General features: G+C 40.7%; 1 protein-coding gene and 2 long non-coding RNA genes across 3 annotated transcripts; 1 reads left to right on the top strand and 2 right to left on the bottom strand.

Moving 5' to 3' along the window:
• The first annotated feature begins 206 nt into the window (after positions 1-206).
• LOC131576113 (sodium-dependent neutral amino acid transporter B(0)AT3-like) lies at positions 207-26,040 on the top strand. Its single transcript, XM_058832476.1, has 12 exons — positions 207-444; positions 9,188-9,328; positions 10,923-11,060; positions 12,059-12,240; positions 12,615-12,725; positions 17,533-17,645; positions 18,169-18,297; positions 18,890-19,046; positions 20,304-20,508; positions 22,081-22,240; positions 22,715-22,877; positions 23,950-26,040. Exons 1-12 carry the CDS (start codon positions 288-290, stop codon positions 24,160-24,162), a joined length of 1,869 nt encoding a protein of 622 aa, XP_058688459.1. The 5' UTR covers positions 207-287; the 3' UTR covers positions 24,163-26,040.
• On the bottom strand, positions 8,638-9,928 carry LOC131576116 (uncharacterized). Its single transcript, XR_009276923.1, has 3 exons — positions 9,778-9,928; positions 9,316-9,408; positions 8,638-8,798 (listed from the first exon to the last, which is right to left on the bottom strand). It is a non-coding gene; the product is annotated as an uncharacterized LOC131576116 (long non-coding RNA).
• LOC131576115 (uncharacterized) lies at positions 24,854-26,678 on the bottom strand. Its single transcript, XR_009276922.1, has 3 exons — positions 26,417-26,678; positions 26,127-26,272; positions 24,854-24,986 (listed from the first exon to the last, which is right to left on the bottom strand). It is a non-coding gene; the product is annotated as an uncharacterized LOC131576115 (long non-coding RNA).
• Positions 26,679-27,652: the final 974 nt, after the last annotated feature.

Below are 27,652 nucleotides of genomic sequence, written 5' to 3' on the forward strand. Positions count from 1 at the left end.
GTTTGCTCCTGAGTTACCTATTAACAACATATTCCCAAGCTGTCTAACTATGGAAGGAGCTGCAAAAAGGCAAGAGTGGTAACTTTCTATATAATAATAATTCCTGGTTTTGTCTTTAAACTGCAGCCTTGGCAATGACACGACCCTTTGCATTGGATAAAAAGAAAGCTCCACCTCCCTTCCAAGATCCTTCTGTCATCCTGCATAAAACCTGCAGGAGAGACAGGTTTTGAAGCATCTTCCCATTTTTAGGGAAAGGGGCTAAGGAGCAAAGACATTTCATTAATATGTCAAAAGATTTGTCAGCAGCACCGGAAATGTCTAAGGAAGATGACAGACCCAAGTGGGACAATAAGTTCCAGTATATTTTAAGCTGTATCGGATTTGCCGTTGGCCTGGGGAACGTGTGGCGATTTCCATACTTGTGTCAGATACATGGAGGCGGTAAGATTGGAACGGGACTTTGCCAAAATACTGAACTGCAATTCTCATACAACTGTACTAACTTCTGATGGGCACAGAAATTACATCTTTTGTATCAGTTATATCCTTTTTTAAAAAACACTAATTGTCACTGATGTTTTGCACCGATTAATTAGCTCTTTCTGTAGAAGTATATTTAATTATAAGATGATACGTTCGCTTAGGAAGACCAGACTGATGCTGACCAGACTGATGATAGAACAAATCTATGTTAAAGTTTTTATACTGCTACCACAGCCCCAATGGAAGCAGGAAACTGAACCTGTAGCTGGCTACCTTAAGGAGAAATGAGAAGTCCTGGGGAGGCCTGAGGGAACTGGCCCCTAGACAACTGGCCACTGAATTTCCCTTTGGGTTGGTGAGGGAGTCATTCCCCTCTTCTGATACTCTTAGGAGCTGCCTCATCATCTGGAATTGCCCCTGCACAAAACTAAATTGTGCTGTTTGTTGTCTGTGAGGCTGTTGAAAATGCTCAGCTGGTGCAGCAGCAACAGGAGCCTGCCAGGTGTCATGGACAGCTGCCTAAGCCTGTGCCTGGGTATCAGTTCCACAAAGAATTGCTTTAGAAGCAGACGATTTGGTAAATACAAATGGATCTGGAAAGAGTACTTGGTAACTCACCATTCACAGAAGCTTTTGAAATCTGCCACAGTAAGCTGTGTAAAGAAGAGTGAGCAAATTGTTTCAGCCCTGTATTATTTGTTATCTTTCAATTAATTGGAGAAACCGAAAATTCACACCTGGAGAAACCATCAAATGACAGAAAATATTGTCACAACCAAGTTGGTTTTACTGAGGTGTCTGTATTACTTGATGAACTATATATATTTCAATCAGCCAAGGAGCCAAGAATGGATGTAGCCTGTAATGGAAGGTGTTTCAGAGAGAAGCAGCCATTTAGGGACTATGGTAAGTGGCTCAATGAATGAGCCATAGAAGGCTGTATCAAGAGAATGAACCTTGGAAGATGTAAGCAGAACACTAGGAAGTAGGTAGAGATATTGCTGCCTATAGTAAGACAACTTCTGAATCTCTGACTTTTTCTGAAAATTCACTTTTCAAAGTCAACTTTAAAAATTAGACAAAATGTGGGGAAGTCCCAGCAATTTTTCAAGGGTTAGAAAGCTTCTGGGACAAGAAACAACTTAAGAATTCAATCTATTTTGGTCTTAAAGTTGAAAATTAAAGAGTTTGTTTATCATAGCCTATAAACAAAAAAATGGAAATTATTTTGTTGGCAAGGAGTTTTTTAAGGCTGAATATGCAACAGCTGAGAGTCACAGTTCCACAAACAGAAATAAGAAAAGACAAGAAGCAGTAGGTTAGATTCCTCCCAGGACACTTGATGGTTTCCATTATTTATTTTAAAAATGTGACACCCGGTGAAACTCCTGCAGAAAAGTACCCTCACTGGGTAGCTAGGAAGCCAGGAGCACACACTGTGTTTGTCCATGGGAATTACTGGGAAAAAACCCTGTCAATTCAGTTAATGATATTGGCATTAATGAGATACAATGAACATCTTTAGAGAGACATCCCCATAGCAGGTATGGCATGAGACCTGCAAGGAAAAGATTCTTATGGAGTAGGAGCTGTAGGTCAAATCCTTTACAGCATTTCAGGTGGCCTTTCTATCTTGGAAAGCAAGGGGAAAAGCATTCAGGATTAACAAATAACATAATAAAGCAAACATAATGTGATGTTTTTGTAATGTAGTGAATGATTAACATAAAGTACTCAGTGGAAAGTTTGAAAATTCCAGGCAGGGCCATAGCAAGATGCATAGCAAGATGTCCTCCACACATTTCATTGCACAGAGAAGCTTCTGCAGCCACCAGCTGCAAGAAGCTGCACAAAGTTTTTGCAAAATTGGGATTAAAATGAAATATTGTTCTACTGGCCATGAAAAGGCTCTCACACTTTCCTGTGAAGCACCAGCTGTTGCTTCTCTGTGCCCAGCTGTGGCCAGAGGTTCAACATCTTCAGATCCCAGCCTCACTTCAGAAGACAACAATGCTCATCTGCTCCTGAGGTTTGATCTCTCCCCTCCATCTTCCCTTCTGAGGTCCCCTGCATCCCTATCCTCATCTCCCCAAGAGAAGCATGAGACTGACTGCAAGGAGGTCACTAATCTTATGGAGTTAACCATGCTCAGGAAGTCTGCTTGCTTTTGCATCCAGCTCCAGAACTCCACTATTTCCCACAGGAACTTCGATGGACAAAAAAGACAGGGGTACAACAGGTTCAAACAGAGTAAAAACAGGAAAATGCTGGAGGGGCAAGGGCTGAGTTGCTCTGTTGCTCCTTGAGTAGTAATGCTGCCAGTGAAAAACCAGCTTAAAATAGCCACCACACTCAGTAATGGCAAACAGCTACTTTGCATCACCACCAACAGTGGCACAAGGCAGTGGTGAATTAAGGTCAATGTATGGATGTGCAGTCCATGTTTGGTCACTGGGCTTCAATAAAGGGCTCCAAGAGCTCAATAGCAGGATGGACACTGTAAGAGTGTGCTGTGTGGTTCGTAAATAACTTATCCTAGAAAGCTGGTATTGGAAAAGTTGAGTGAGTTATGATGACCACTGAGAAGACAGAGCTCTTGCATTTACATCTGTGTGTAAGGTTGCTGTATTTTTCTTCTGTTAATTTAAAGCAGTGATGTGGTTTGGACTTGCATTTTCAAAAGCAAACAACTCAGATGCAAAAGCCCAGTAGCTGTTCAGGGATACTGGAGCATAAATTCTGCACATGTGCATGTGAAGATGTGCAAATGGGAGAGACCAGCAGCACTGTGTTTAACTGGAAGCCCTGAGAGGTGCCATGGCTTTCTGCCTGCAGCCACAATCACAAGCATGGAGAAACCAGGTATGGATGTGGCATGGACATGCTTGAAGGCTGAATGGCTTCTGGGGTAGTCTTACAGCTGGTTCAGGCAATATCCTCGTTTCTGCATCTTTTCAAAAAACAAGAGATGAAAACAAGTGCTTGTACACTTCTCATGTCAGCTGTTCCCATCAGACCTCTGGCCCTGATTCATCCCACATTAGCGTTACTCAGTAACTCAGATCTAATATAATATCAGTTGTGCTGACATTTATCACCTGCTGCCGTTACTGATTATTTGGATTTATTGCCTGAGTTAAGTTAGTTATTTACTTTTCATGACTAATGGGTATGAAGGTTGTTTGGCACAGTTGGTGGAGACAAACACAAATGTACCCAGGCAACTGGGATTGAAAAGAAGTCTCTAAGTAGCCCAGTATAGAGTTTGTCACTTAAAATGGAGACACTCACAAGTGATACATCTGTATGTGTATACATGGAGTCATCTGAGTATATTTATGGAAACCAACCCAGTTCTAGCTAGAACTGAGTGCAGTGGTTTATTTTTTATTATAGCTAGTGTATATATATACATGCTAGCTAAACCCATGAGTATTAAAAATGTGTATAGTGCCTGAGCCTAAAAATGACTGAAAAATATCTTTAATATAAAATACAGTTTCCTTCTAGGAAAATAAATACACATGAACACTACAGTCATGCTATAAAGGGAGAACTGTTTACTTCTGGGACAGCCATTTATAGACTTTCATAACTCATGGCCTACTTGACCTTTCGCTCAAATTTGAACTACAGTGTGCTGTGAAATGCCTGGTTCACTGTGTCCTCAAAAGAAAACGAAATGTAAGAGGAACAAATTGCATAACTGGAAAATACTATTTAAAAAAACCAAAACAAAACCAAACCCAAATCCTTAAAACAAACAAAAACGGCAGCAACAAGAAAAAAACAAAACCAACCCAAACAAACATAGCATGTTGGGAAGAGCAGAACTGTTCACTCTCTGACAGAAAAATTGGATCACAGCAAGTAACAAACTTCATTTTCTTGTTTGTTGCTATGCCTTGCTTAAAGCCTTGGTAATAAGCTGTGACATGCAGAGTCAATTCTTTCATAATATGTTATATTTGATTGCCCTTTACAGCTCAGGTTGATGTATGCTTGTATTTGAAAACTGCCTGCTTGCACCCTTCACATTTCACAGGGAAGTTCACCAAGCTTATTTTATGAGTTATCTGTGGGTGTTACCCATCTTCATTTGAAATGGCCATTGTCCCTTTGGTTTTCTGGGCATGGCCTTAGCTCCATCACTTGTTGCTCAAGGACATATAGCCATTTATGTGGGAAGTTCAACCTTGCCAAGTTTCAGTCAGTAAGATGTGTAATGTCGCCTGCAAGGCAGTGTTGCTGCCATCATACGGGTGCTGCACAAATACTGCACAAATGCACAATACAAGTCCTTAGAGTAGCCCATACTTTTCATCTGAATTGAAGCAAGTGTAGAAGATGTAAAAGAGGTCATGAAGTGTTATTTTCTAGAGAGGCCTGAGTGTGACTACGTTGCTTTTTTTCCTGTCTGATGTCTTGATGTAATTCCTTGCTGTGTTGACTATACCACACTGCTTAGCTGAACTGACATGGAGAGAGTGGGACAGGTCTGAAAATTCCCTTTCAATAGCTAATATCTTTTTCTCTGTATCTGAACAAGTAGTTCCCACCTATTGCATAAAATTGCATAACTTATCCCAGGTAATTAAATTCTTAGTCTTTTGGAAAAGTGCACCCATCGCCATTTCTCCTGTGCACCAACAGAACGGATGAAGTGGATCTCCAAATGCTTGCTGCATTTTATCACACTGAGATATGCTTTCTGAATTTTTCAGATTCTACAGATGCATTTCCCTCAAAATTACTATTTTTCCACTTTCCAGGTCATTTCAGTCATTATCATAATTATTTTTTCTACTCCTAAATCTCTATTTGAAGGAAAAGCATTATTCATGTTCTGGCCTTCCAAATGTTGTTGTGTCTTTAAATCATCATTTCAATCCACTAGCTTTTCTTCTGCTAGCTGATCCACAGGCACTGGTAAGATGCAAAATTGAACACATGGATCAGTCCTTCCAAGTTTTTCTCCACCATTTAGGAAATCTTAGTATCCCAGTATCAAGCAAACCTACTGAGTCTTCTTCTCTGCTCCTCACTGAGGCGCATCTATTTCTGCTAGTCTTTGGTACACGTAGATTAGGAGGTTGCCTGGCTGATACTTCAAACTGCTTTACACTTTCCCTAGTCTGGTCTGTTGGTCCCTCTTTCCAAGTGACAAACTCAATTTGGTTGTTTCACTCTGCTCTGCTGGTTGCTAAGAACCAACTTTTGACTACGCTCCTTCAGGAGCCTCCAGGTCTCTGTGTCCTGTGGAGCACTGGTGGCTCTCCCCAGGCTGCCTAGCGCTTCATGCGCTTCCCACCCAGACTGTCATGTGCAGGTGCTGTAACAAAGGTTGTGCCCATCCAGTGTCTTTTTGCTGGATATGGTCAGGCAGTTGCTATTCTGACCTGACTTGCCCGTGCATTGCAATCAAAGGGTCAGGTTTTAAAAAGCCTCTGTGTAGCACGAGTGCACCTGCTCCTTTCTTTTCTACTGCTATGGCTGTGGAGCTGTCTCCACTCCAATGGTTCTTCAGCAATCCTGTTACACACTGGTGCTCCTCATCACTTGGGACTCCCTTGTTAATGACACCAGCTTACAGGTAGTGCAGTAGCTGCAGCTGTTGATAGCCTGATTTGAAAAAGCTCTTGCAGGCCTTCCATGCCTTCTCATGTGCACGGAGACTGTTCCATAGCTTTGTGATATCCTCGTGCAGGACTCCTTCCTAAAGAACTTTTGACTCATGTAAGTTTTGAAGAGTTTGGGGTTTTTTTTTCCTTGACCTCCTTTTAGTACTGCATGTATCTACTTGCAGGATGGATGCTTTATGAATCTTCAGTGTCTTTCTGACAGAAGGAATGTTGTAGACTAAAACTTTCCTAAGTCACACCCCAGGGATGCAACTAAATCACACTTTGGCAATACTTTTGATTTTTATGGGCATTTCTCCAGGCTTTTAAAGTATTTAAAAATGTTTCACCAGTATAACTTTCCTTTTTCACTTTTTGAGAGGAAAAAAACTACTAAACTCTTTTTTTTTTCCATTAGGTAGAATGTGCAGATTGCAGATAATTTATTACTTGTGCTTTATTATTTTTTTTGCTAAAGTTTCCTTTTCCCATGCCCCATGGAAGCCAAAAGTTTTGCTGTGCTTGTGCTAAACATCGTATGGATTCTGCTGGGGTTTAGCTCTGCTTGTGTTTGAATGGTCTGGTTTGTGATACCTGCTGTGTCTTGAATTTTCTGCTTGCTTTCTCCATGGTTAGATTTCTCATGGCATTTTTTTAAAAGGTACTTAAATTTGGCCTTCTGGCACATCCTCCTTTATGTATTAATCAGAGCCCTCAACTATATAGTGTTAGAGGGTCCTTACTCACTATTCTGTAACTGATAGCTTACTGTCAATGTTTTTCCATATTTTTCTACAGGCAGGGGATTTTATTGTGGAAAAGAGTAAGCTTCAGCAGACTGTCTGTTCTTTTCCTCTTTTCTTTTTGCCTAAAAATATTGTAATGCAAAGGAATGAATAACTAAAAACTTATTTTATACTACAAGCCATTTACTTGAATTATGTTTGAGAAAGATTAGCTTCATAAACTATTTCTTGTTAACCCATTCTTTTGCCATATTTTCGTAGTTGCAGATCGATTATTTTATATCATTCTCATGGAAAACCAGTATTCTTTTTCCAATTGTGACATTATGTTTTGCCATGCTGTAAATATGCCTGAAGATACACACAAGCCAGCACAAAGTAAACATGCTTTTATCAGCAGAATGTCTAAACATGCTCTGCTGCCAGTGGTTCAACTAGCAAACAGAAAAGGGGAGAGAGATAACAGTTTGCACTAATTATTACGCAGTTATTTCCCAGGAGATATGATATGGGAGATAGGCTGGTCTCTTACGGAGTGCTCTGCTAGCGAGGGCTCAGCATGGATGGCAGAGAGACAGCTGCTGCCCAGAGCTGGTGGAGGGCCAGGCAGATGGATGAAGGAGTAGAGTGCTCCATACTGCAGTGCTCTGGTCTCTTGCCTCAATGTTTTGCTCTTCCCAGGAGACAGCCCAAGGCATCAGACGGTCAGAAGGGCTGGGCTGGCACCCTCAGATGTGCTGTGGAGAGGGATACTGCAGCAGGTTTGAAACAGACCACAGGACTGAGCATGGCAAGAGATTACTTCTGGAAGGAACCTCAAACTGAGGATTTATCATACTGGGAATTAACTGTGAGGTTCCTTTTTCAAATCTCACTTCTCAGTTAAAAACATTTTAAGAATAGAGATCTTAAGGTGAGACATTTCTTTCCAAGTTCGACAGTTTACAAACAGTTCTTTGCTGAGAAGAGCTCTGTGATTTTTGTTCCTATGCATACCTTGATAAAAAGCTACACCATCCAATGGCACACTTTCTCTGGGTGTCGTGTGTATATATTGCAGCACCTAGCAAGAGGTAGCAAAGTTATTGCAATACAACACTAGCTCAAGAGATTAGATTTTATCTGCCCAGCCTTTCTAAATAGCCAGTGATTGCAGAACCCAGGCGCCATTCCAGGTGGAGACCAGAAATCCTCATGCATTCCCCTCACCTCTCTCTCAGGGCTGAAGACAGAACATAAAGAAAATTTCCAGAGCTGGAAGAGCAGAGCTGAGCCGATCCAGATATGAGGTCTGGAAGCAAAGCAGAAATGGTAGAACAAGGCACAGGTTTATTGACAAAGCTATGAGGAGCACAGAAGCTGTTCACATTTGTAGGAGGATTAGGAGGTAGCTGAGGCAGGACTCCTGTCTTTGTTTCCCTGGGGAAAAGAGACTTTGTGGTCACAGTGTTTGTTGGTCATGGCAATAAGCATCAATATATTTCAATTTAATTGGACATTTGGGCAGGTGATACAAACATACTGATGAAACTTCTTGTTTCATCATTCAGCTTATACTGATGAGCTCTCAAAAATCAGCATCGGTGAAAAAAGAAGGGATACCCAAATGTGTGTCCCCTCTGAGGGAGGGTGGAGGAAGTTAGGCATTACACACAGTTTAGCAGGAATTATCCAGGCTTCCCACAGGCAACCAACAAGACATGCTGCTTCTGGCCCAAAGGAGATGTTGTGAGGAAAATGGAAAAGATGTAAAAGATACAAACTGAGAAGAAATTAAGTTTCATGGCTCACATGTCTCAGAGAACTTTCAGTTGCTTTCAGTTTTTCATCAGAGCTTTTGTGGTCTGAGCAGAGCTTCATGCAATAAAATAGCGTGGTCTCTTGGGGGTATGCAGAACAAAATCCTGCTATTTCAGTGCAGGACGGAGGAGCACAGACCTGAAAGCTTTAAGAAAAGAAAGGAGGTAATGCACTGAAGGGAAAACATGGTATAGGGGACAGGCAAACCCTTGTGCTTTACGAGAAGGGGGACAAAAGAAGATGCTTAAAAGAAAGGGAAATGGATGAAATAGTGAGGCTACATACAGTGGGCTGTAGCAATGCCTGAGAGAAGTGACCTGCAGCACTAAAGCATCCCAGTCCCTCCTCCTCCACCTTCACTACCAAAATTACCAGCAACAGATATTACTTGGTAGGTGTCCCTAGCAATGATCCCTCTCTCAACACATCCTACAAAGGCTTCGTTAGGCTCATAAAGCAGATTAATTATAAACAAGTAATTTCAGTGAAATGCAGATAAACATGTGGCTTAATCATACTTAAATGTCTTTTCAGGGGCTTTCCTCATCCCATACTTCATCGCTCTTCTCTTCGAAGGAATCCCACTGCTACATCTCGAGCTGGCCCTAGGGCAGTGCCTGAGGAAAGGCAGCATCAGAGCCTGGAACACCATTTCTCCTTACCTTGGAGGCGTTGGTACATCTCTTCAGTCCCAGCTCAAGGAGCTGCAGACAGCTCCCACCCAGCACTCACTTCCTACAGACCTGTGCCTGGTGCTTTTTAGGATGTAAAAAGAAATTAGTGTTAGGATTAAAAAGAAATATTTTGCAGTGAGGGTGGTGAGATATTGAGGGGTGGTTTCCCTGGAAACATTCAAGGCCATGTTGGATGGGCTTCTGAGCAACCTGATCTAGTTGAAATGTCCCTGTCTATGGCAGGGGGGTGGAACTAGATGACCTTTTAATGTCCCTTCCAACCCAAAACATCCTCTGATTTTGGAATTCTGTATTGCTTTCATCAGGCATTACTCCAGGCACATTTTCGGCTCATTTTAGGAGCCTGAAATGCAAACCTAATAACCTTTGCTGTGGGGAGCATATTGAACATGGGCTCTGCTACTTAATGCTTCCCCATTCCAACCATACCCTGGTGCTCAACAAGAGCTGCCTGTCCACAGTGCTTCTTGCTCCTCCCTCACAGCCCCTCCAGGACCCAGTCTTCTCTGTCCATGAATAGTTAGACTCGAGGAAGGACAGAAAGTCAGGACATCAAGGATCCTGGTACCTCCCAATGAGTCCAAAGCACATGGGAAGGCTCCCCTCCACAAGAGGGTGGGGCTACTTAAGGGGCTTTATCAGCACAGCTGGGCAGGAGTGACAGTCCATATGATAGTGTGCACCAGACTGGTGTGCAGTCCTGTACTGGCTATTCCTTTTCATTTATTGAACATATGAAAAAACACATCAGGTGCCCTGTGTACATTGTTAGGCTGCAAAAAGTGATCCAGAATAGCCACCACAAGGAGGTTAAGGCACTGACTCTACTGGGTACTTGAGATAACACCCTTGTGCCTGCAGGGCGAGGGGAAACTCCTGGATGCTTCAGCCAGCCCTGCTGGACCATGACCCGCTTTAAGCAGTGCCTGAAATGGGCTTGGCACTGACAGCCCTGCCTGTGGGCCTGTGTGGAAGAAGAAGGAGTGGGTAGGAGGAGTCATGTAAGGGCCAGAGGGCAACAAGGAAGAAATACCAAGCCACAGGTTGTGCTTCCAGCTAAACCCATCTCCTACAGTCAGGCATGTTCATACTCCTTTTGCAAAAATACAAGCAAGCAGAAACTGTAGTGTTGATTTTCTTCCCTCCTCATCACAGGAGTAAAACAATTACCAATTTAGGGCATACATGAATGGTTTGGGACAAGAGTGGCCTCGTGCAGCTACAGCACACTATAAAACTTTGGTCTCTTTTGTTCTCTGCTATTAAAGTTGTCCAGTATTACAGAAAACAATGGATTACATAGTAAAGCAAAGATTTTAGCCCTAACCTGCTGTGTAAGTAGAGAGCCTCAGCATTCCTGGAGCAGGACTGGCGATCTGGGGGACTGTGCACAAGTGTTTGGCTACTGAGGACACAAATGCCCATCTTTCGTGGGAAAATCTCAGGATGGGCCCAGGGCTTGGAGAAGAAAATATTTAAAAAATAGGAAATGCAAGCTTCTTAGAGCTAGTGCTGTGACTGACTAATAACTTTTTCTAAAGCTTTTCTAAAGTGAGACCTTGTGCTTTCTGCAGGAGTTGGTTCATGGATGGTGTCGGTTCTGGTGAGCTTATACTACAACACTGTTTTAACTTGGGTGATGTGGTATTTCATAAACTCCTTCCAAGAACCTCTTCCTTGGAGTGTTTGTCCTCTAAATAGAAACAGAACAGGTAAGTACACCTTCATGACCACTGCTAGCACAAGAAGGATCAGAAACATCAGATTCTGGGCTAATCAAGAAACCACACTTTATCTGGCCCTGAGTTGTGTACAAGTCCTGGTTTGATTTCCTTTTAAAGAGGTACAAGAGTCATACTAGCCTACTCAAATTCATCATCCTCACAGGAACAATAGCCAGAAAGTCCACAAGTCCTTTTGCTTGACTTTAAAATGGGAAACAAAATGAAGAACAAGTCCTGTTATCCATTACAAAACTAAAGAGAGACAGTGTACATAAGCAGGATAAGGAAGAATATGCTCAGACTTTAAAAACTACTTTTCAGCGTCCTTTTTTCACAGAGCATGAGAGAGAACAAGTTCCAGGGTACAGCAAGAAATATCACCTGAGTAAAAGGCTAAGGAAAAAGACAAAACATAGCAGAATTAAACTTTCTTTTGGAGGCCTTAGGACTGTTCTAAAGTAGAAAGACAAATATACATCACAGGTTGTGGTGTACACCATGTTCCCAGTTCCCTTTTCTTCAGGCACAGAGCCTAGCTAGGGGATGCCCACTCCCCTGCATGTGGATGCCTGGAGTTCCTGTTCACAGAAGTCCTGGAAACTCACACCAAAGAGTTCAATGCCTGGGTCTTGCACCACTACAGGGCCATGATATAGCCAGGGAAGCCTGGACTTAGATGTATCTGCAGGTGCCTGAAGTTTGTTATGGCTCCACCAACTTGTAGCTATTCAGCTAAATAAATCAATTTTTCACTACAATTAGTTTAGATTTTACCTTACTCTGAGTACAACACTGTTTCTAATTAGGAAGTTATCCCCTGTATAAAATGCTGGTGATGTTCTGGTGAAGGTCTCATGTAAGTCACATAGTCTCAGCCTGCTGTGAGAGTTTGTCTTGCTGCACGTTATAGAGTGCAGAAAGTCCATCTCTGTACTTGACTTTGCAGCCCACAATTTATTCTAACACTTGCCACTTTCTTTTTTCAGGGTTCAATGAAGAATGTTATGAGAGCACTGCAGTAAATTATTTTTGGTACAGGAAAACTTTGAACATAACACCTGATATTGCTGAGAGTGGCACATTACAGTGGTGGCTCATTTTGTGCTTAGCAGCTTGCTGGGCAATTGTCTATCTCTGCACCATCCGAGGAATTGAAACCACAGGGAAGGTATGGAAGGGGTAGAGAAGTGATTATCCCACAGTTTGAAATCTTGCCCTCCAGACACCAAGTTTTTACTACACTGGCACCATTCAGTGTGCTCCTTGTCCAACGAACTGAGAACAGCAGTACAAGTGGTTTAAAATTATGCTTCTCTTCCATTGCAAACACTTCTGCCCTACAAGCCTTCCCTCACACAGTTTTAAGAGCCATTTTGTTACAAATATATTCTGCAGAAGTACACCCTGCTTATCTGAAAGATGGCCATACTCATCTGTAGTTGTATGACCTAATATCATTATGATTGTATATTGAAATAATTTAAATAGGATTTACTGAACTTATTGACAGTAACTGTCTGTCTTTTGACCTCCTTACTTTAGGCAATTTATGTAACAGCAATATTTCCATATCTGGTCCTGACTATATTCCTTATTCAAGGACTCACTCTACCAGGAGCTACTGAAGGTCTGATTTACCTCTTCACCCCTAATGTAAGTATTAGTAATATTTTTCCTTTTACTCCCCCTCAGATTTCACACTGTATACCCATTTTCCAACAACTCCTGTTTTAGATGTCTATCCAAGAGCTCAGCAATGCTCTTTTTCTGAGATTAAGTGATTCAAGTATTTTAACATTTTCACAAGAAAAGAAGCAGCAAAGAATTTAACAGTTCAGTAGTAAGCATATCAGAAAACACTGGAAAATTAAATTTAAGAATGTTATGGGTGCCTCAGTCTTGAATGTGTAAGTGAAACTGATGTAAAGTACATGAGAAAGATGGGATTTCCCTGCCACTACTATATAATTTATACAGCTTTAATATTTTAAGAATTCCCAAATAGAACGACTGAGGAATTACACTGTAAAGTGATACTTTTAGAAGGTTGAAAGTAATTTTCTCCTGCCCCTGTTTCTTCATAGCATTTCTCTCCTCCCCCATATATCTTCCTAAAAGACAGAACTGCTGGAGAACAGCCCCTCTCCCATTTTTCTAAACTTCTCATATGGACAGGAGTTCCAGATCCCTCCACATGCTGGCCATTTCAGAAGCACCTTTTCTACACTGTCCTTGGCAGCATTCTCAAAAGCAAAGTCAAACTGTCCCTCTAAGTGGTTGCTATCCACTGTAGGCTCCTCACAACTCTGCCTTCATGCAAAAAACTCCATGAAGTGATGAATGTAGAGGAGGAAAAGCAGCACTCACTAACACATTCTCAAGCATCTGCTGCCTCCACACCCACAGCAGTGTTTCAAATTCAGGAGCACTGGGTCTTTCCTTTCTTTGCCTTTGCCCTTGCCTTTGCCTTTGCCTTTGCCTTTTTGCCTTTGCCTTTGCCTTTGCCTTTGCCTTTGCCTTTGCCTTTGCCTTTGCCTTTGCCTTTGCCTTTGCCTTTGCCTTTGCCTTTGCCTTTGCCTTTGCCCTTGCCTTGCCTTCAACAAGAACACAGACATTGAGAAAAACATAAGCCCGAAGCTCAGAGATACTTTATATCCCAGGCTGGAAAGGGACAAGAGCAAGAGAAAGCTCAGATGAAACACCACTTTATCCCTCCTTCTACAAGCCCAGTGGCACAGACACCCATCTAAAAGCAGTCAGAGTCCAAGGACAAGCTCAGTTTTTACAGAAGATCAGGACACACTTACATTTTCGAAGGGTGCAGAGAGGACTGTAAGAGCTCGGTGCAATGTCTTAGAGAAGAAAGCAGCTTCGACAACACCAACAAAACACACCTTGGCCTGTCATCTCTTGGTCTCAGCTGGGCTGTGAGGTTTCTCTGGAAGAGCTCAGGCATTTTTGGGATTTAGTTTGCAATGCTCCAGAACTGAATGCAGAAAACTAGATTTGTGTGTACTCACAAAGTCTGGAGATATTGCAGTGCTGAGGAGGAGCAGATCATCATAAGAGAGCTAGATGGATTTGTACACTGGCAACAGAAGTCAGAATGAAAATCCACCTGCAACCACTGGTTTGAGGAAGAAGATCCTGGGGACATCCTTGGAAAGTAATCTGAAGATGGTTTTAGTGATGTTCTTATCTACAAATGTGGAAAAGCTGATGCAACAGCCTGGTAAGTGATAGCTGCTGTCAGTGTTGCCATTGCACAGAAAGTTAGTGTAAGACAGATGGCTTTGTTAAACTAATCTACCAATTGCTACACAGGGTTGTGCCACTTCAAGGACTTCAAAAGGAGAGTAAGCACACAGCTTCAACACTGCCCTTCTCTCTCTGTGTCCCCTTACCCCACAACTGCAGTACCAGTATTGCCTTTGTTGTTAGGTATTCCCACCCCCAGTGTGAGCAAACACCAGTTTTTCTTTTACACTTCTCCACAAGGATGTCCCAAAGTGAGTTGTACAGGAGGGCTGTTAGGTGTTGTGGCAGTTTTACTTGGTCACCCAGGCCACACCACTTTACAAAACTGTAAAGCATATTTCTTATATGTGTGCTGTTTTCTTCTTCTTTTCCTGTCTTTTTGCAGAAAAAGTTTTAGCAAAATAAAGTAAGAATTAAATCACCTATTGTCTGTTTCAGCTTCTTTTAAAATAAATAAAATCAACCTTCTTGACATTCTTCCCTGACTGGAGGCAATATTTTCCAACTTCTTTTAAACTTTGCTGGGCTGCTACATCCATTATCTCGCAACTGTGACACCTCAGTGTTGTTTTTGAAAGTCTATGAAAGTAATACCTAGCACAAAAAGTCCCATCTTACCCAGTTTCAACATCATGATCAACCAACTGAATTTTATTATTTTTTAAAATCACAATTTTTAAAGTTTATTCACTTTCCAAGTTTATTCGCTTTGCAAGTTTGTATTTTAGTTCTTGTTAATAAGTACCGCAAATAATAAAAGCATGCATATGGATTTTAATTATGCAAGGCTGTGTTTTTATTTTCATGGAAAAATACATAATCAGCTTTTGCCATCTGACACACTTTCTACCCTAAATTTCAGAGCAAATATTGACTACTTCTCTTCATTCACTTTCAGACATAGAGAAGTCTGATGATTCACTCACCTTCTTGAAATTCTTGGCTACCTGGAAAATGAAGCTGCCAAGAAAACAAAAAAGTATCCTGAAGTGACACCCAAGGGGAAAGCAGAAGTTGTGCAACGATGAAGCCACACAGTAGCTGGAACAGATTTTTGGAAAGGTTTTTGGAAAAATAACCAGAGGTAGCAGAAACGATATTCCATAATGCATCAGCAACAGTCTGCAGAGTTCAGCTTCAGGGGACACCTCTGTCACCTAAGGAATACAAATGTCTCCTTCTCCAGTCTCTTTCACATTTGAAAGAGCTTAGAGATCGTAAATATTTGGAGGTTCTCTGGCAATGAACAATTCCAAGAACTTGGTTGGGCAACTGTTGCCTGTGCCCAGAACTCAGCAGCTATTTAACAAGCAGTGAGAATGGTCAAAAAAACCCAAAAAGGTAGCACAGGCCCCAAATCCTCTACTCACAAAACCATTAGCTGTTTTTACACCAAAATCAAACATCACACATCTTTCCTCCCTACTCTCCTGTTCATTCGTTAACAGCGATTGTGTATCTTCATCCACATGTTTCTGGCATCAGCACATTTTTTCTTCTGAAGATATGCTTATAAAACTGTATGGCATATAAATGTAACACTTTCAATAACTTGCTGAAGACCAGATAATGACATTGCCATGGCATGCTTGCCTACCCATTATCTTTTCAATTTTGGGGGTTGATTAGTACCTTTTGGGGTCAATAAACACACTGCACCTAGTACCAGCCATCTCCAGACTCATTTGCCAGTTCCCAGTCAGAAAGCCAGACTTTTAGGAGTTGCATCTGTCAGCACCAACAACTGACTTGGCAGCACTTAATCGAAGTGTGAAGGCCACAGAGACATGTGAGTGCCAAGTTTCTGCATTGCAACAGCACCTGCACAAGGTCATGCCAGTGAGCACTCTGGCCTTTGAGGGCTTGACTGTCATCTTTCAAAACAAACCTCTAGAAGGGTGTTTGCCTTTGCTGTAGCATTTCAGCCAGCAAGGTTCCACCAATCTGCTCTGTGTTGCATTGTACCAAAGGTGGTACCAGTCTGCTGTGGTCAAAGCACTGGACACCCTGCAGAGAGAGCACCTGCAGTAATGGCATTGCCTGAATCCACCCACACTGAGGTGGACCCATTACCCTTGCTCTTCAAGCTCAGACCAGCTTCAGAGAAACCCAAAATGCTATGCAGGGTCTTTTGGCATACTTACCTCTCACTCCTATATATGTTCCCAGTCAAGGACTTGGATCACTAGCACAGGCACACAGACACAAAACACACAAGTTGGCATGACTGGGATGCAGATCTGACTCAGACTGCTGTAAAATGAAGTGAAATAGTCCACAGCCCCAGCATTATTTTGAACCATCTGGCTTTTAAAACTTTCTTAGCAAAATATTCTTCTAGTCCCCCTCCTTGATAATGGGTCAGAAAGCAATTCACATGGTTTGGTGTAACAGACCACTTTGTAGTTTCTAAAGTAAAGTAATGTTTATTGATCACTTTTACATTTTGCACATTACTTAGGTTTTATCTCTTCCTTTTATATGGGTTTCAATGTCAAGATTCCTTACTGCAGCTATTTAGAACTGCTTAACATTCTCTGTAATCCACCAATCATTGCTTTTTAATTTACCTTCCTGTATCACGTTGCCTTGAAACAACAAAATTCAAATTTCATTGTCAGTTTCTCCTTTTTCTTTATGTTTCCTATGCTGACCTTCTATCTTTTATTGCTGTTTTCACAGCACTGCTGTTTTTAATAACTGTTCTCTTCTTATCTGCTTGCACTTTAAGTCGCTTCTATTAAATTATTTTTTAAGCAAATTTGAAAAGCTACGAAATCACTTTTCATCTTAAAACAATGAAGGTTTAGTATTTGTTTAGATAGTTTTAGGAGACAACATTCTTTAACTGCAGGTTAAGTATGTGAATTTAAAAAAAAAAGAAAGTAATTGAGGAAAAATGTATTTTCCCTATTGTGTTCCTAGTGTCTATCATTTAGAACCGTATTTTTATCATCAGACAGATGAAGTGTACAATAAAGAAGATTCTATAATTGTTGCACACATTTAAATAGCCTCAACGATACTCCTGACAACACCTGTTCTACTGACCTGTTTAGTACCTATTCCCATTTTCATAGTATTTAGATGGCAACACAGCTCAAAATTTCAGAAGTGAAATAACAGATGAGCAATTAGAACTGCAAGAGAAAAATAAATTTTAATTTAAGCCCAATATGTACATTTCTTCCAACTATTTCAGCTGAACACTTTGAAAAATCCCCGTGTATGGCTTGATGCAGCTACACAGATTTTCTTCTCCCTCTCTTTGGCTTTTGGAGGACTTATTGCATTTGCGAGCTACAATCCAACAAAGTGAGTAGAACTACAACCTTTATTAGTTGGCTGAATTCTTGCTGCATTTTGTGCAATTTCTTAAAGTTTTCAAAATGCTTTCCTTGATTCTTCCAGAAGATCTTTAGGAAATTATCTGTCTTTCTAAAAGATCCAGGAGATTTTCTAACGGAAGGGGAGGGAGGGAGGGAGGGAGGGAGGGAGGGAGGGAGGGAGGGAGGGAGGGAGGGAGGGAGGGAGGGAGGGAGGGAGGGAGGGAGGGAGGGAGGGAGGGAGGGAGGGAGGGAGGGAGGGAGGGAGGGAGGGAGGGAGGGAGGCAGGGAGGCAGGGAGGGAGGCAGGGAGGGAGGCAGGGAGGGAGGCAGGGAGGGAGGCAGGGAGGCAGGGAGGCAGGGAGGCAGGCAGGGAGGCAGGGAGGCAGGCAGGGAGGCAGGGAGGGAGGGAGGGAGGGAGAAATTTTTAAAAAAAGTTTGCAGAAATAACTGAATCACAGATAAAAAACCCTGCCTTTTTAATTGCTTCACTTGTTTGAATGCTATCTCTAGAAACGACTGTGAGAAGGATGCTGTGACAGTAGCAATTGTGAACAGCATGACATCACTCTACGCTTCCATCCCAGTCTTTTCTGTTTTGGGGTTTAAAGCAACCACAGCCTACTGGGATTGCTTGGACAGGTGAGAAAGCCGTGTTCCCAAAATTATACTGTTGTTTCTGTGCCTAAGTAGCTAATGTGAGAATGTGCTATTTGAAAGATGTATTTAGAGAATTTATTTTCACTAGAAGGGAAAAGCATCTGTATGAAGTTTAACATATGGGACTGAGTCAAGGATGATAATTTTTAAGAAGCATGAAGAATTATAGAACAACCCATTTCAAGTAGTGCATCAAGGTTTGCACCTTACTCTCAGGCTAGCATTAGAAGTAGTAAAAATCCCCACCTTTTTCTATTTCACAAGAAATTTATTTCACTAACTTGTTAAATACAAGTAGTGGGAACAATCAGGAGACCTGATAAAACAAAAATATTTTAGAGACTGCATTTATAAAAAGTACTGAGATTTTGTCTGAGACAACATTAAATAGTCTGAATGTTTTCCACTATTTTACATATAAGCTGTCAATTAATATTGTCCTTTATATTGTAAATAGCAGCACAGAAAGTAAACACAACTTTGGAGTAGCATCTGAATACAAAGAATAGCATTTCCAGACACATCATCTGCGAACTTTTAAACTAAAGTTTAAATATGTTGGCTTCTCTGGCAGGAACATCATCAATATCATCAATGAATTTGATCTTCCAGAAGAAAGCATCATGCGACAGAACTATACATCCTGGATTAATTTTTTGAATTCATCATATCCAGAAAAAATTGCTGGACTCAAACTGAAAAGCTGTGATCTTCAAGAATTTCTTGATCAGGTACCATAACTGCTTTCAACAGGTAATCTTAAACAAAGTTATGTAGAAGGATTGGTATTTTCCTTTTTTGTGCAAGTACACATGCATGCAATGATGTATTACATGTAAGCAGGCAACAAATCAATCTTTCAACATTTGAAATAACACTGCTGTAGGGTAGTCTGAATGTATAGCTGTGTTATGGCAAACAAAACTACACATTATTATCACAAAACTAATCTTCCAGGGTTTCCCACCAGAAGTCTACAAGAGACACTATATTCAGTCCTAGATTGGTTTATAGAAGTATAATGGGGGAACACATCTAGATGAAAGATTATAGAAAAAGGATGCTGAATGGGAATTTCCTAAATCTGTATTTAGGAAAGTATCAAAAAATCTATTACAATGTACACTGTTCACCACCAAAATACATCATGAACCTCTTCCTCTCCTTATTTTCCAGCCCTCCTAAAACATTTCCCTTACCACTACACATAGATGTTTCTTCTCTGTTTTCTTGTCCTACCTCATTCCACTTGCTCCAGGTATCCTGTTTGGCACAGTCAGTGTGTGCTAATGCATGGCAGGCCCAACATACAATAATGGTAAAGTAGGCTATTTTACTCATGTGATGGAGAAGTCCAAGGACACCATTCCAGCCCTGGTACAAGTCAGTTTCTTTCATCTCACTTCTGACAGCACCCATTTCTGATTTACAGTTTGAAATATTTTACTTCCAAATTATAGCAACACTAGCATTTTTCAATGCTTAGATTTAAATATCCTTGTCCTTGGGAAACTAAATCAAAAGAAATTTGGTTGAAATTGGCTTTTTCCCCTATTAGTCTTTTCTGCCTTGACCATTATAGGGGGTTTTGTGATCAGTGATTCACCAATTCTCTTGTAAGAGTGGTAATCATATCCTTATTTACACCTTTCTTTCCAGAAGTTACTACATCATAGATTTTTAAAAAGCACATTTAAGAAGGTATTAGCAAAACAAATCGCTACTACAATTACAGCTCTCCAATCTGCTTTACTCTGAACCCATCTCACTGTGCAGGCTAAAATTCTGCTCCATGATTGTCTGGATATCTCTAGTAGAATACTTAAAATATTAACTCACAACTGCCCATTTTCTCAACTGCTGGCTGCAACAGAGGCTGACCAGCACCCTTGACTCCAGAGAAGGACAGCAGTGTGTTATAATTACTTTATGCACAAGAAGTGACATTGTAATGTGTATCTTTATCTATCTGTTTGTGAATTCTGCAGAGTGTCTCAGGAACTGGCTTGGCTTTCATCGTTTTCACTCAAGCTATCATCCTCATGCCAGGCTCCCAAGCCTGGGCCATCCTGTTTTTCATAATGCTGTTCAGCTTAGGCCTTTCTTCGATGTTTGGAAACATTGAGGGTGTCTTCACTCCTCTTCTGGAGCTTCAAATTATACCTAAATCAGCACCTAAAGAGCTATTATCTGGTAAGGTATTTGCTTTGTTCAAAGAAGGTGGCTTACTTACAGGGGCACAAACTACTAACTGCTTAATTAACATCACAGAGAAATTAATAATTGGTAGCATTAACTTAGCTGAATCTCACAGTGTAAGTAAGGGCAGTGGATTGTGTTTGCAGAAGATAAGCAGAAAGATGAGGTAGCAGTTATGGCAGAAGCTCCCAGGTGACAGCATTATACTGCCTTTGCCAGTTTTTTCTTAGTTTGCAAGTTAAGCTGTTCCAGTCTGAGAAAGCTTGTTAAATAGCTTGTTGCTATTCCTGGAGTCAAGTTCACTTTGAGCTGTTACAGTCATCAGTAAGAGCCTTGTCTTCCCTTAAACCTTTGGCACTGATACAAATCACTTTAAGGCACCCAGTGACATCAGCTGGTCTGCCATAACCATCTGCACTTGAAATTACTGCTGTTAAGAGAGATAATTCACCCCTATTTTACCCAGTTTTGTGCTGCTACAGATTGTTTCACATTTACTGTGAACATGTCAATTACCACTTGAAAAATGAGGAATGAAGGTGTGTGATCCTGTTCTGGCACCAAAACTGGAATATTTTCAACCAGAGATGGTTACTGAACAAAGCCTGCTCCTTAAGAACCAGACTCAAAGAGAGCCTGAGAGATCCTAATGTGAAATTAGTCCAGAAAAATCTATGGCAGTTGCAAGTAATGGATTAGTATTTCTGCAATGTGCCCTTTTAAATTCTTATGGGAAATATTGCTTTCATGCCTTTTGTAGTCTTCCTGCAGCATCTAAATTGTATCCCTAATTTTACAATTTTTTGTGTAGAAAATATTATTTTTAAATTGATTTTCCAACTGTGAACTTCACAAAAAAAAAAAAAAAAAAAAAAAAAAAAAAAAAAAAAGAAGTCTGGAGCCATCATTTTACAGAATTGAATCAAAGGCCATCTCAGAGTTAGAAGCAATTAGCAACACATTAGAAAGACATACAAACTGATTTGTTGCCCATGTCTGTGTCCAGCAATACCTTTATTCCCTCTTTTCCTTCCCACTTTTTCTGTCAATTATCGCAAATCTAAATCTTGGCTAAAGGGGAACTGGCTGTACAGAACCATGCTGAAACCCAAATGATACATGCTGGAATATAAGGGACACACATATTTGTAGCTCTGGGCTCTTTGAGGAAATGGAGGCAGGAATCCAGGGAGTCCTTACACTACCAAGGTGCCACCTGCCCATGATTTAAGCATATGGCTGCATGGAAATGAGGCACTTCAAACTCACTACAGCAGTCCAAAATTAACACTGGGTCACAACACAACCCAGGCTGTCTGATGGAAGTAAGTATGAACAACTGAAGGATGCTGTGAGTCACATGAATGCATCCCTCCTGCAACAGTGGTGCTCTTGGCCAACACACAGGGGAAAACTGAGTTTGGGAAGTGGTATTAGCTCCCTTAAGGTGAAAACAGCTTGTTTTTACTCCATAGAGGGAGAGAAAATAAAAATTATTATAAGAAGCAATTTAGAACAAAAATAAACCTACCGAGTTCAGTAACAAAGATATCTTTTTTTCTTCAGGTATAATATGTCTAATTAGCTTCCTCATTGCTCTGAGTTTTACACTGGGTTCAGGGAGTTACTGGATTGACATTTTTGACAGATATGCAGGATCAGTGCCTCTTCTAGTCATTGCTTTCTTTGAAGTGATTGGAGTTGTGTACATCTATAAAATTAAAAGGTATGTTGGAAAGAGATGGATTTCTTTTCGTGTAAGACATAAATGCAGCTCAAGTTGCAGTAAATTTGGCCCTAGCCTGATTTGATTTGGTGCTGATTAAATGAGACTTCTTCCTAGAATGCTCTGTTTGTTCCCTTGGCAATTTTGTCTTTTCATTTTAAATATCTGAATAGTTTACAGAACTGCTGCAATTTTATCATAAATGATTTATGCTTAGAAACCTTGCACTAGGTGCTCAGATAATTAAACTGACAGTGTAAATTGGTCATTTCATCTCTGGTATGGATCAATAAAGACCTACTTGAATGATATTATTATTTACTCAAGCGAGTAGTAAGTTATTAAAGAATGGTGTGGAATAGAAAAGATTTATAGTGCTGTACTCTGTGTCTCCAACTTACAGGAAAATATAAAAAAGGGAAACTGTTACCACTCTAGAAATGACATCATCATAAACATGCCTTCTTTTACAAGGTTCAGTGAAGATGTGGAATGGATGACTGGACGAAAACTCAATTTCTACTGGCAGATCACATGGAGGTTTATTAGCCCTCTGCTCCTCCTAATTGTCTTCATGGCCTTTGTTACTCTTCAGATGCAGAAGCCGCCAAGCTACACAGCCTGGAACCCTAAATATGTATGTTCTCAAATATTTTCCGAACTTCTAATAAAAGGAAGAATTATCTATTTTTCTCCCTTACCAGATCCTTTAAGATCATTGTTATCTACTGCTCATGCACTGAATACAGCCTGAAGGGATGTAATGCTCAGAATGAGAAGACTTCAGTGTGCAAACAGGTTACACATACTAAAATGTGTCTCTTCCTGAGGTGTCCTGCTTATTCCATGCTCCATCTTTCTTATAGATGTGTCAAATGCTCAGAAGTGTTGAAGTGAAACGTCACAGACATTCCAGGGGATTCAGAAATAGAACAAATGCCTGAGCAAAGCTTTAGAGCTACACAACTAATGTCAGGGATTAAGGCATTTCTCAGTGAGAACTATCAATATCACTGGGGTCTTGTGAATATATGAATATGTACTTTTGAAAGGCAGACAGGGAGGCAGTGGTCTGACAACAGTGTTGGTTAATTCAGCAACAAAGACATGTCCGTGCTGAGAACATTTGATCTGGATGTCACTGTCTTACATCAATTGCAGTTTCTTTGACCCTCTCAAATACACCCTGTGTAGAGGCTTGAAGATCAATTCTGGCCTTAAACTATATGAGAATTACACAGCAGCAGTGCCTCCAAATGCCATCAATGCTATCATCCCAAATAAAACTTATAACCACAGACTTGCAGAAATTGCTTTATCATCATTCCCTCAAAATCTCTGATATACATCCTTCCTATTTAACAAAGAACACTCTCAGTAATTGCTGAAACCAGGTAAGCTTTGAGTACAAAAATGAACATAGTTTAACCAAGAGAGGGTGAAGGTTTGCCAACACTTTGGGCACTTCCCACATCCCTAGGAATGTGTCACAATTCCAGTTATACGTCTTTGAAAATGTAAAACATTTACAGCTGTCTGTAGACCCACACGAAGGGTTTGCAGAGGACACAGCCACTGAATGCTACTGTAGACAGAGAAAAACTTTCACTATCCTTACTAAAGCAGTGTAAGAAATAAAAATAGAAATCATAGCAAAATCTATGTGCACCTACAAATGATTTCTTTTGCTTGCTCTTTTATCTCCACAGGAAGGCTTCCCCATGAAAGAGGAGAAAGTTTATCCACCTTGGGTACAGGCCATTTGCGTGCTGTTGGCTGCCCTTCCTTGCGTGTGCGTGCCTCTGGTAGCGCTCTTCCACCTAGTCAAGCAAAAGCGCAGGAGCAAGGACCCAAGCTTTGTACCACCAGAAGTCTTCTCCTGTCAGGGGGCTAACAGCAACTTTTCTCGTCCAAAAGAATAAATATCCACTGTACCAGTCTGTAAACAAAAATAAGACAGCCTTTTTTTAGACAATATTAGCTGTCATTCGGTATCATCCAACCAACCTGGTATATACAGCAATCACTACACTCTCTAAACAGTGCTGTTGTGTTTCCTTTAATTTCAACCAATTCCACAGCTTCATGTATCTCTCCAGCCAGAATTTAAACTTGGAAAGCCTGTTAAGTATTGCTGCTGGCTTCTGTCTTTCTTCACTTTTACAAAAACCGGTCTGTTCCTAAGGATCAGCAACATAAACTGGAACACAAGCACCTACTATCATCCACTACCGTGCCCTCCTGCTCTGAGAGATGCAGAATGGGAGCTCTCTAAGAATAAGGACTGCTGTTTTCCACTACTATCTAACTTGTGTAAATCCCTATACACACTTAAACAGGAACCATTTTGTGGTTTTTTTCATATTCTCAAGCACTGCAAGGAGCAAAGATAAAGCATCAGCAAATAAACAAATATAGGTTAAATAAATTTGACCAATTAATTCTGCACAAATCTCTTATCTTAGCAGATACCAGAATTTATTGTAGTGGAAAATAATGTTAAAAAAAAAGAAGTCCCCATTTTTTCCCCTTTATTTCTCATACTGAACACAATACCTGAATAGCATTAAGAATAATGCAGAGGTACGGCAGTCTTTCAGTGAACTGCAACCTTACAGGACATAACAATGAAATTAATCTTTACTGAAAAACAGGATTTCCTGTACTTGGCTGCAGATCTTGGCCACTCTGTAGTGCTGGGAGATGAGGATTCCTCTTGTCAAGACACTTGAGGAACCAGCAGCCTCTGAAAAAATATGGGGAAAGTATGTGAGGATAAGGTATGACAATGTCTTCAGGCTGAGTAATTGAAAGGAAGAGAAAGGATTAGGGTTATAAAGCTGTACATACATAAATAAGAATTTTTAACTAATTACAGCATCCATTTTATATTCACATTTCTGGCTACAGACAGATAAATGTTCATTAAAATCCTCTAGGCAACTACAGGAGGCTTAAATAGTCAGAGTTCTGCTCCTAAACAAAAATACATCCAACTAATACAGACAGAAGCTGAGAAAATAATTAAACTAGATCTAAAAGACTTCCAAGTCTATAAATCCATCTTGAGTCACTGTCATGGTATCCAGACTTGACTTTTGAGCTGTCCCTTCCATTCACTACAAGGGAGACTTTATGGATCACCGGACATGCAGTTCAGCCCAGGACAGGACTCTGAGGAAGAACAATTTTCAGCTCCAGTAACTACAAATGATGTCTGGGAAACACAAGCTGAGGTTACTGTTTAGCTCAAGTAGGCATGTAGAAAAATGTGTTGAGCAACTCTTGCATGAACACTGCTTTTCTGTTGTCAGTGCACTTCTGATGTTACCTATACCAAAATTCCTGTGTCGAAACTGTAGCCTTATTCCAATAAACTTAGTGCTTCAAGTTCCCCTTCTTATTCATGAAGAAGATGATGATATCCTACAGGTACGTTTTTTCCTGAACAGCTCGACTGTGTTACTTGAGGGAGCACGTGTATGCGAACACCTTCCATTCATTCTTTTCCCAATCTTTTATCTCCATATTCCATCAAATCTTCTTTGCTCTAATACGCTGCCGTGAACTCGTAACGTTCTGACAGAAAAGACTTTCCAAGAAGTGCCTAGGCTGCAAGAACCACCTGGGTTCTTTGGGAGTAAATCAGTAAAAGACACAAACACAGCCATGGTGATGTTTAGCCTTAACCAGAATCAACAGCCCTAAAACAAGGAGATAATTGCCTATTAAAGGAAAAAGCCTCAGAAGGAGTGTTGGAACAGCACTATAAATAAGGACACAACCAAATTATCATAAAACAATAAACAGAAAACAGATGCAGAAAGAAAAGCACAATCCTGGAACACAGGCAGTTTTGTAGGACATTGTGAAATTTGATACCTACCTCAACCTGAGATTTCCAGTCTGTATTTCCTTCCCAAAAGGAAACAGTGGGGAGAGTAGAATGTGCCTGATGAATGCATCCAAGATACTGTGATCTCCCTTATAAGGGCTTCTGTCAAATTCCTTCCTTACAGCTCTGCAGACATACTAGAAACAATGTTCAGTCCTATTTCTCCCCTTCCCCATTTAAACCCTCCGCAAACTCAACTTCCCCAGTGGTTTGCAACACTTGCAGCGCAGGTTGCGCAGGGAGTTACCTTCAGTGGTTTAGCTCTCAATCCCTCTACTTACCTTCTCTTAAATACTGAGACCTTAACCTTCACCACAACTCTCAAATCTCTTGAAATTTTCCCAGCTGTAGAATGATTGTTGAAAATCCACATTACAGATTCAGAATGCTCCTAAGGTAATTCCTTTAATATTTCAAGATTCAAGTTATTCAATCTACCCAAACGTTTCCTGTCAGCAGTTGCTGTTTAACGCATTGCCTTGCTACCAATTAAGGAGAATATATTTTACCAGCATAATGGATCACACTATTTCTTTTAGAACAGTTCTGTGCTGGAATAACTTTATGGAATATTTCCACTTTCCCAACATTATAAACTTCTATTTTTAGAGCAAAATCTGCATGCCCTGCCATGGTTAATCTATTCCTTCCATATATACTCATAGTATTTTCTTTCCAGTTACCATAAGCCACAGCAGCAACTTCAAGTTTCCAGTAGAGACTGACAGCTCTTCAAATCTCCAAGTTCTCCACTTGCTAAAAGACATACCAGTTTCAGCTTTACTTTCACTTGCCTTTTTGAGGGAAGGATATTTTAAATTAAATAATCTTCTCTTGTGATTTCTACACCATATTTGTATCTGTTTACAAACACCTACTGTTTAAAACTGATGACTCAGGCAGTAATTGTTGGGAAAGGCAAACAAAAGCTCAGCAAGCATTACACTTATATCCATTTTTATAAAATTACACCTTCAGCTGAGACCACATCATAAGTTTATATTCTCACAGAGAAAAATGGGTTAACCAAGCCATTGGTGAAGTTTACATTCCCTCCATTCTTCATTTTGGAGCATCTTGCTGTATCTCGCTGCCAGGTGATCCCATAAAATAAAGCTTTCTGTACTGCCAGGCATCTCTTATGCAATGCTTTCCCAGACAGTGCTCCCTCATCCAGTATCACTGCAGACCACGGAGGGGCATGGGGGTGTTTAAATGTTTGAGCTGCTGACTGGAGAGCAAAAAGTGTTGTTCTTCAGTAGGAGCAATTGTTCTGTGACTTTTTTTAAATTTTAATTTTAATGGTGTTTTAAGGGTATTTTAAGGGTGCCACTTCACAGACAGAAAAAACCCAAACCTGTGTGACTGACCGTACATTTTGAACTGAGTTATTATGTTAATGGACAGACTGCAATACTGCAAATCAACCACTGGTCCCTGGGTGGTAGGGATTTGCCAGGTATGAACCAACCATGACTCCTCTGGGCAACCTCTTCCTGTATCTCAACACCCTCACA

Source organism: Poecile atricapillus, chromosome 2, assembly GCF_030490865.1.
Source record: "Poecile atricapillus isolate bPoeAtr1 chromosome 2, bPoeAtr1.hap1, whole genome shotgun sequence".
NCBI lineage: Eukaryota > Metazoa > Chordata > Aves > Passeriformes > Paridae > Poecile > Poecile atricapillus.